Below are 10,626 nucleotides of genomic sequence, written 5' to 3' on the forward strand. Positions count from 1 at the left end.
AAGTCGAGAATTGTCTCAAACTATAATTTTGTCTTTCCATGCTGTCTTTGAGTAGGCGCGAATAATAATTAATAGGAAAAAATATGGGTGACCATTTGAAATAAGTTTTGATGAAATCTCAGATTGATATGTTTTTATGTATATTTAGTATATTATATCTATATATAGTATATTTCGGGGTATATTTTCATCAGCATCCGGATGAAAAATATCAAACAAAGCTCCAACAACATTCTTGAAAATTCCATTGTTCTAACAAAATCCAATCTTTTTGATCATCGCGAACAGAGGATATTGCACTAAAAGCTGAAAGAACTATGAAATTCTTCAGAATATAAGTGTAGTCATATGATCAAAGTCATATCAATATTTGATGGTGAATCCAAATATGAGGTGAAGTAATGATTCTCTATATAGTTTTAGGATATTTAAGGCCTCAATAGGCAATAGGAGATCTTCTGTGGTAATTATAGGATTCAAAGTCTTAAATTTTATCTTGAGTATGCTGAGGCTGTCTTCTCATTTGAATACCCAACACTAAGTTTGTTTAATTTTTGATTGATATTTCACAATTTTTTTTCTGAATATTCTATTCAACACACCGAGAAATCATTAGTTGATGGTGTGATATCCGAAAAATTCATTCTTCAGTGAACATTTTTGATTCATCCACTTTTGGTGGAATGGAAGAGACATGATTCTAACCCTTCCTTCCATTACTGAATCCTTCTTGAATGTCTACCACCTGACAAAATCAGACGAAACGTCAAAATTACAATACTCATCCCGCCTACCTAAATACAAACGATTTCATTCGCAAAAAAACAACTCATCAGTACCACACGGAAAAAATTCATCTGTCCGTAAAAGAAAACCATCAATAAAAATGCAAACCATACGAAAACCCCACAAATCCAACTTTCCCCCCAAATTGAATGATACCCAGAAACAAAAATATGAATGAAATTAAAGTCGGCCCTACGAGCTCCGGAACACCGGAACGTGCAAAAAACGGGATTGGCCCCTAGGGGCAGTGACGCACGTAAAACGGGGCCAATGAGGGGGCGGCGGAAAGCCGGACCTGGCGCCTGCGCACGTGCGGTCGCCGCCCCCGATCTGGTGCCACGGCCGCCAGACCAGGGGCTGTATATCGGGAGCGGTAGCTCGAAGTTAAGTGATAACGTTCGTCGTGGTGCACCTGGACGACGGCACCGTGGAGAGTCGCGGGCAGCAAGGCCCCCAGAGCGGGCTTGGCCTCCTCGGTGATTCGCGAGTAGCCGCCAACATTCGCGTCTTCTTCTCCACTAGGATCGGAAGCGCGCTTCCGGATACGGGTAAGTTGGAAAAATTGAGAAAAAAAAAATTTCGAACCTACTGCATGACTTAAAGTTCCTGACCTGAAATTCTATATGTTGTACGGAAATATCCCAAACAATCATTATTCTCTGTTCATCTTTCTGACATTCATATCATGTTCTTCGACTTTAGTTTGATACGCATCATTGAAACTAAATCAATACAGAGTCATCACATTCTTCATCCAGAATATAGGTAGAAGAAAAAGCAATTGTTTGCTCCACAGTATGATTTGTCATTTAGATCTTAAGCTTAGCGTAAAGAAATCATCGATTTAGCATAAAATAACTAAAATCAAGATGGCGGAATCAATATTACCAAAATGGCGGCAATCGATGATCCTTGGTGGTTCTTGACATGCGTCAATATGGAATCTTCTACCTCAAGGACTATCCTAGATGAGCTCCTTATGAAACACAACTATCAAATGAACATTGCAAAACTCGGAGAACATCTTACATCAACATTAATTATTGTTGTACCATATTTACTTTCTGAAGCATATATACATAAGTAGGTCGGCCAATGGCCAATGATGCAATGATCATACTCCCCAAAGGTTGAATCTAAAGGGATCAATAGGCTATTAGAGTTCTCTCTCATATTGTTTATTGTCTTTAGTTTCCTTCATTTGAGTCTTAATTGCTACATACATGTTCATTTGCTCTTTATACTTTTGTTCTTCTTCGTATTCTCCAGCGGTGTCTATTATGGCTGACCTTTTGTCCATTGATACGCCACACGCCGACAAGATTGCCCAAGAGCCAATAGGAAGGGTACTTCTCTCCTTAAATATAATCTATGTTCTATCTATGTCCTAGGTAACTTGATAAGGTAAAGACCTATGAACATAACATCCTCCACTGTATCTTCCGTGCATTATTCTCACAAAAACCATCCAGTTAACCCTACTCAATTCAAATTTTTTTTAAACAAGTATGCAGTTAGTGCACCAATCGCCAGACTCGGTTGTCTCCTCTCAACGGCCAAGAGTATTTGACAGACCTAGGGGAAACTAGGTGTACTTCTGCTGGAAATTAAATCGATATTTCATTAACCTTTTTGATAACCACTATCATTGACACATAGATCGAATGCGCTGATGGTTCAAACGAACTTCGACTGTGTTATACTTGAGCTGCTTACTCACGTGCTGGAAAATTGTCTTTCAGAACTATTGTTTTGCAGATAGTCAGTTTTCTCTGCATTATTCTCGTAAGGTTCATTTTTTCCTTCTGGATCGATCGTTTCTTATATCACGGCAGTGGAGAAAATCAGCCAATATATCGACAGTACTGATATTGGAACTAGTTCTCTATTTTTCAAAAATGCTCCCGAAAGATTGAAGATCCATGATGAATAACCTGAACATAACGTGTAGCGGATGATTTCCTTCATGTTTCCGATCGTTTAATTTCATTGTTTCGTATGTATGATACTTCAGATTTTCAATATCAGATCAAATCGCCAGGCCAGATTCAAGTAACATCTGGTTGTCCTCATTGGATAAATTATGCGGTATTGACAAGATTTAATTGTAAATGGGTTTATTGGTACTCACTTTTGATAAATCATGTTTTCTTCGGTCTTGAATTCCTCCTCGTTCGATGTTGCTATTATATTGAAGGAAAAATTAATACCATTTTAATCAACTCAATTTTGCTTCGTACTTAACACTTTCCAAAATCAATGTAATTTGAGATCATTAACTGAGTTAGTGATAAAATGGCGTTAAACATTGATAAACTTTCAAACAGAATGTTGTTACTTCAACCATAAGTCATAATGAATGAGTCATTATAACATTGGTTAACGTATACAGACAATTTTTGAGAACTAAGAAAGCTGTTGACGGGAGGTCTTAGGAAGCAACGCAAGACAGAAAATTTCGTATGATCCCTATCAATTGAGAAAATCAACATAACATCGAGGTTTTATAAGAAAATAAGACAAGATCAAATCAGACCTGTCCTGAAAAGAATATTTTTGCTAGAATTTGCGAAATCACCTATTTTACGGTCGGTTGATAAGATTGATAAGTTGATAAGTACCAGTTAAACTGAAGATCACGAGTCTAAAACAATGTTATGCTTAATCAGAGATGATACATAATAATTGAGCTAATGCAGAACACAACCAATTCTGCCAACTCCTATGTCTCCAATTCTATGAAAGATCTCACGGAGATATAAAACTTTGCATCTTAAGGACTGTTCGTTGAGTTCAACGTGTTTGCCCAAATCAAAGATTTGAACGGACACCGTCAACGTACACGGGTGAGTGTTCACTCAGTCAAACAGAACTTGATAAACCATTGACGACTTTTTTCATGTGTATGATTATTAGAACGGACTTGCGCTGAGCTCAACAGATTGTCAGTTGTTAGCCGCGGACTCGTCTTAAAAGGCAAAGCTTTAAACAGTCGAAATAGAAACAAAACATTAATTATATCCATTATTATTTCCAAGAGATTGATAACTTTGACCAGAAGGGAAAGCAGGCAAGTTCACATGACAAGCGTTCAACGCGCCTTTTTACAAAGCGCGTTTACAAGTACTTGCATTTTATTCATAGCTTCATAAAAATGCGCGTTAGCATTTGTACATTTTGAATAAAATGCATGTACTTGTAAACACGTGATGAGCGCTTGTCATGTGAACCTGCTCTTAAAAATTTGCTTTTCAAGTTCATCGTTGAGTCGTCGAGGTAGAAAATCCGACTAATAAACATCAAACATAAGATTTTCTGAAAAATTTCAAATATGTATCGCCAAGAAGTACAACTCATACATTGGATCAGAAGATATTACTAATTTCAAACCTAATATCAATCTTTGAAATGAAAGTTTGCAATCTCATTATGATTGCCATTATATTATCGGATAGTAAAAGCATATACTTAGTGACATATAGCGTACATATAATCGAGACGTAAGGACATCAATCTTGGATAAATCGATTGAAGTATCAATTGTATCTAAGTTGGATCCAAAAATGAAGTGAGATGGAATACAGAAATAAAACATTTGCATTTTCGATTACAACTTCAATTACGATGAAAGAGAGCTTCTATAATTGCAACTATCTATAAGGAGAGTTCTATTAGTGATAGCATGCATATATGAAACTAATATGAAAATCCAATATAATAGTAGTTTGTAAAATACCACCAATTCCATGATATATGCTTTATTTTATCACTCCAACCATTTACATGTTTATAATACACAACTGAAAGTAATTAGGATGAGCGAATCACGATTAATAATATCATTATCAGTTAAAATTGACATAAAGCGATGAAGAAACATGAATTGCATCCCTTATTCTAAGACTGAGCGGGTCGCGGGGGGTTAAACGCAGTGCCTCCCCACCCGTTTCCAAACGAAAAAAAAATTAACAATATTTTCCTATGTTCAGGTTGACCGGATGGCACTGCGTTACCCCGCACCCGTCAAGCCTTAATCACCATCACCAAGACATCACCAGAAGCGACACCAACCACCAACTGAGATGGCGTCGTTCAACTTCCACGTACCCCTAGTCAACATGGAGTTCACGGAGCTCAGAGAGGTCGTCTGGGCGAAGCTCCAAGAGCCGAAGTCCCAGAGGAAGCTGATCATGCTCATCGTCTGCATAGCGCTGTTGTTGGACAATATGTTGTACATGGTGATAGTGCCTATAATACCGGATTACTTGCGTTACATCGGCGCGTACAAAGATGAACCACAGCCTATATTGCCGGGAAACGTTACGCTTCCACCAGGTACTCCCTACAAACACGACCACCACGGCCAGGATTCGGCTACCGGCATCCTATTCGCATCCAAGGCCATAGTCCAGCTCCTGGTGAACCCTTTCTCGGGGGCAGCCATCGACCGGATAGGTTACGACATCCCCATGATGATCGGTCTCTGCATAATGTTCCTCTCGACGGCCACATTCGCATGTGGCCGAAGCTACGGCCTCCTGTTCTTCGCTCGGAGCCTCCAGGGAGTCGGATCGGCCTTCGCGGACACATCAGGCATGGCCATGATCGCCGACAGGTTCACGGAGGAGAACGAAAGGTCCAAAGCCTTGGGTATCGCCCTAGCCTTCATCAGTTTCGGTTGCCTGGTGGCTCCACCTTTCGGAGGCGCTCTGTACCAGTTCGCCGGAAAGGAGGTCCCGTTCCTCATCTTAGCCTGCGTGTCCCTGATCGACGGATTCATGCTGCTCTTGGTTATGAAACCCATAAAAGAACAATGGAAGATCTCCCAGTGCACGGCGGCTCCGTCGGTCCCCATCTGGAAGCTGTTCATGGACCCCTACATCGCGGTGTGCGCCGGCGCTTTGATGATGTCCAACGTCGCCTTGGCTTTCCTGGAGCCAACCATATCGCTGTGGATGGAGGACAACCTCACCACGGAGAACTGGAAGATCGGCATGATTTGGTTGCCGGCCTTCTTCCCTCACGTGGCGGGGGTGTACGTCACCGTCATCATGTCCAAGAAGTACCCCACTTACCAGTGGCTGATGGCGGCAGGCGGTTTGGCCTTGGAAGGCATATGTTGCTTATTCATCCCCTTTTCCACGTCCTACATACTCCTGATGATCCCCATCTGTGGGATATGCTTCGGAGTAGCTCTAATAGACACAGCCATTCTTCCCACTCTCGGTTACCTGGTGGACGTACGTTATGTATCAATCTACGGAAGTATTTACGCCATAGCAGATATTTCGTATTCTCTTGCTTACGCAGTCGGGCCTGTTATAGCAGGTGGTGTAGTTGATTCTATAGGTTTCACCGCTTTGAATCTACTAATAGCGTTTTCTAATCTTCTTTACGCTCCTGTGTTGATGTACCTTAAGGACATCTACGACTTCAAGCCATTCGAGAACGAGGCCAACATCCTTATGGCTGATCCTCCCAATCGGGAGTATCAAACTTACTCCATGCAGGAACAAAAACCTGTTGGTGGAGAGGTCCTGAATCATTTGGAGTATCGACAACAACAACAGGAGGAAACTTCTTTCGACGGTGGTTATCAGCAGGTTAACGATACAAGTTATCAGCAGTATCAAGGGCCTCAGTCGACGTATAGTGAAAATACTTATCAGCAACCACCACAGGCCCCTATGAGGTCTGCTGGGTGGTCTCAACCAACGGAACCTGCCCAGCCGAATCCGTTTAGGCCTCAAGATACATCTTCAACAGGAAGGAATCCTTTTAGGCAGGGATTGTAAACGTAAACAGTATGTTATCCGTTATTATATACATAGCGAGTTGTTCTAGTCTATGTACATATCACACAATTGTTCCTCTTGATTTGTAAATAACTGAAATGTTGTAGAATAGGGATATATCGATTTTATATAAATTTCGTACTTGATAATATCTCAAGATCCTTTCTATACTCTGACAAAATCAATATTCAATGTAACTAGTTTTCTTTAAATACTTCCATATCGTTCAAAACCGGTTTGAAACTGAACTGAAGCTCATATCGATTGGAGCTTTCTCAGGTCACTTTGAAATCAGTTCGTAAAATATTTTGTTGAATACTCGTATCGTAATTTTCTCTACTTTTGATCCTTAGAGTTATTATCAAGTACTAGTATGAATTCAAAAACTGTATAGTCTATTTTGAATTAAGTATTTACTTATGTTTATATTACATTACGTTAAACATTTTATAAAGATATCAACTGAGATCACATACATATCAGAATCGAATGATTCGCTTTGTTAAGACGTGATAGGCCAATAGTTTGGTCACTTTAGATTTAGGTGTATATAATTCCTTATAATATACTTAGTTGAGGGATATTTGCAGTAGAAATATTGAATATATTCAAGAAAATGAAATTTTTGTTTTTAGCTATATTGAAACAGTTATTATATTGGGCTGTTGAGTAGTTCAAAACTTGTTGAGATGGAAAAGAACATCAGTAAATATATGGAGTTCTATTCAGCAGAACAATTTTCAAATGTCATAGAATGTGAAATGATATATTTTATCCTCGAGAAAAATTCAATATTTTTATTCAAGTAGATGCTGTAGATTTAACTAGATTAGGCTAGAACCTGAGATATCACTACTATAGTAGCCCGCTATCACCCCCGTCTCCTTGTAAACGTGTATATTCAAGTTGGATTTTATTCAAATAGCTCTCTGATAGTTGTCAATTTCCATGTGAATACAATTCGAATAAGTGTGAGACACATCTAATATCTCATTTTGATATTAATATAAATACGTTTGGTGACCAGAAAAATTGCTCAGATGTGTAGATAATAATATACATATGCTCCCCTAATAACTGTAAATTTTCCTGGAAAAAATTTAACCGATATTATAAACAATTTGAGAAAAATCGATTAACATATGATATTGTAGGTAACCTTAATATTGAGAAAGGAGATATCTTAACTTTAGACGAAAAAGAACATTCTAATGAAAAAAAAAAAAGGATTTGGATATGGTTTCGGACACAGTTACGTGAAGAAATTTCATCAATTTTGAAAATAAAATATTCCAAGATGAAAGAACTCTATCTTATATATTTTGCTTTCTCATTGACACGAAAGCAGATATTAGTTAATTCAAACTGTTTACTCCATTAAGAATACACCAACTGGGATATTATCCAATTTAAGATAGTCTAAATAATATTCAATGGAATATGTCAAAAAAATCCTGAAATATTCCTACTATGGTATTAAAATGAACAGCTAATTGAAGGTGCACAAATACAAAGAGAACTAATAAATAAAATCCAATAGGAGATAAGCTGAGATGTTAGCTGTTTTATAACTTTTTTTTTCGATCAAGTGATTTAAATGAGCTTTTAGGTGTTGTGCTAGTCGGTTGAAAATTCAGCAATAATATATTTCTTTTTGTCTTGATGGAAAAATTCTCAGACCAAACTGCAAAATATCGTATAACTAAAGCATCGAAAAATAGACATATCTGTACATTTTCTGCTGTGGTGCCTATAGATGAAATATCTTGACTTGATAGAATATGTAGTTGAATCCATATCGTAGATATTTTGACATATGTCTCGTAATATCTAATCATTGTGAAAGGACTATTGATTGTTATTTCAACAATTTGTATACATCTGAAATCATGCATATCTCATAAAGTATTCAAAAAAATGATTCGATATCTTTGAGAATTGTACTTTTTGTCCGAATCTAACCTATTATAATCAGTCGAAGTTTAACATCGATGGTATTTTTGAGAAGATATTGTTTTGTTCTAGTTTCTATTATTGTTGGAGTATTCAAGAATTTTCCTTATTTTTCAATTCAATTCGAACTTCATTCCTCTTTTGTTACTTTAGAATGACATTTCATATCAAGAAAGAACGGCTGCTCTTGGGGGGAAAGATCATAGATAGTTTGAGTAGCATAAAATATAGATGTTTTCATGTCAGATGCTATCTAAAATTATAGATAGATATTCGAAAACAAGAAACTAGAATGATATCAGCGAAATTTCAGAATTTTTCCTTTATTCAGTGTTGATTATGAATTGATGTTGATGACTTCTTCGATTAACAGCAAATATCAAATATAAATGTATCAGCTTCTATAATGATCTCCCTATAGTCGTTGTTACAAAATTTTTGAAATCATCATCAGAATCGTTAGAAAGCTCGTTATCGGTTTACGTTGTAATCAAGTTATAGTATGTATAGAATAATAAAGTAATGTTATCAGTGTAGGATATCAGAAGTGACAGATGCGTGCTGGTTTTAATATATAAGATGTACTAGTATTGTTTTTTTTTTCAATCATAGGTATATAAATAACCAATATTTGTTATTAGATGAATCAGGTATCGCCTTATACCACTATGTCTCGAAGTTGTAAAAATCATGAATGGGTCTATTAAAATGATTGTTAATCAATTCTACTTTTTTTATTCTATAGTTGAAACTCCCCAAACATTTGCAATTCAATTTTGATTTCGGAATATCAAATTAATTAAAAATTTCAGACGAATATTTCATACAGCAATATAACAGGTGAAATGAAATAACAAGATTTTTCAAATGTGTGTTCATTCAATTCCTTCAAGAAATTTCAGTAGTAGACTTTTTCTTTGATAAACCTACTTAATTCAGTTTTTCAAGACGAATCCGAAGGCAAAATATTCTAAGAAGTGAAAAAAGAATGGCGTGATACTGTTAACATCATGCCAATAATCAATTCTTCGGATTAATGATTTTAAGAAAATTAGAGAATATTTGAAAACGATGAATGCTTTCTTGAAAGGTTCGATTTCTGCTTTATTATTTTCAATGATGAAACAAATAAAATGTTATATCATTATGAAATTTTCATTGTTTACATTTTGGATTGTGAAAAATCTTAAAATCGAATAAAAAATCCATTTAGAGCTTTTCTGGGAAACTATATGAGATATTTGCGAGAAATTCGGAACAAAATTAGTTGCAATACCCCATTGATCCTTCTAGCTGCGATACTTGAATTTAAATACAAAAATCAAAAAGCTATATAAAACAGATCATATCACGGAAACTTAACTGATATAAGTCGTACAGCTCTTCGTTTCAGAGTTACGAATTTTTGAAATTTGCATTTGTATTTTGGAAAGAATGATTACTGTTTTCAATCCCGATTTTGGATAATCTTCAGAATTTCATTCACATTTATAATTTTATACTTTTTTTTAGAAGTATCGAGGTAGGTATTTTGTTTTGTAAGTGGCGATAATAATCTATTTTGTAAAATTTGCATTTCAACATCTGCCATTTCTTATCGGTTCCAAATCATGACAAAAATATTTAATTATGGAAAGATTAGAGTTGCACAAGTTTGATTTGAATGTTTGAGTTTGACTTGAAATTAAACCAAACTCAAGTCAATTTTCCTGCTAAATGATTCAAATCAAATAAAACGGGAAAATGATTACAGGTTTGAAAATTCAAACTGTTTGTCAAACAAAATTTCAGATAATAACATTTTATTATGAAAAATTACATGAAAATTCAACTCAACCTACAAAAACTGTTGAAAATGACCACCTCTAGCCAGCATACAAGCATCCAATCTTCTCCTCATTGACTGCCGAACCCTTTCAAAAACACCAGGATCATTTCTTATTAAGTTACACCCAGCAATGATCCGATTTCGTTTAATCTGTATTCCTTTACCATCTGCACTTATCAATTTTTAGTCAAAAAACTGGCCGTTTTTAGTAATTGGAATGTTGTTAAACAAATTTAAAAATAAATTGTACCTACTTAGTAAACA

General features: G+C 36.2%; 1 protein-coding gene across 1 annotated transcript; it reads left to right on the forward strand.

Moving 5' to 3' along the window:
* Nucleotides 1-1,136: 1,136 nt before the first annotated feature.
* Nucleotides 1,137-9,257, forward strand: LOC123671139 (vesicular acetylcholine transporter). The gene is made up of 2 exons (XM_045604834.1): nucleotides 1,137-1,334; nucleotides 4,776-9,257. The coding sequence occupies exon 2, from the start codon at nucleotides 4,869-4,871 to the stop codon at nucleotides 6,579-6,581; it is 1,713 nt and encodes a 570-aa protein (XP_045460790.1). The 5' UTR covers nucleotides 1,137-1,334; nucleotides 4,776-4,868; the 3' UTR covers nucleotides 6,582-9,257.
* Nucleotides 9,258-10,626: the final 1,369 nt, after the last annotated feature.

Source organism: Harmonia axyridis, chromosome 1 (genome assembly GCF_914767665.1).
Source record: "Harmonia axyridis chromosome 1, icHarAxyr1.1, whole genome shotgun sequence".
NCBI classification, from domain to species: Eukaryota; Metazoa; Arthropoda; class Insecta; order Coleoptera; family Coccinellidae; genus Harmonia; species Harmonia axyridis.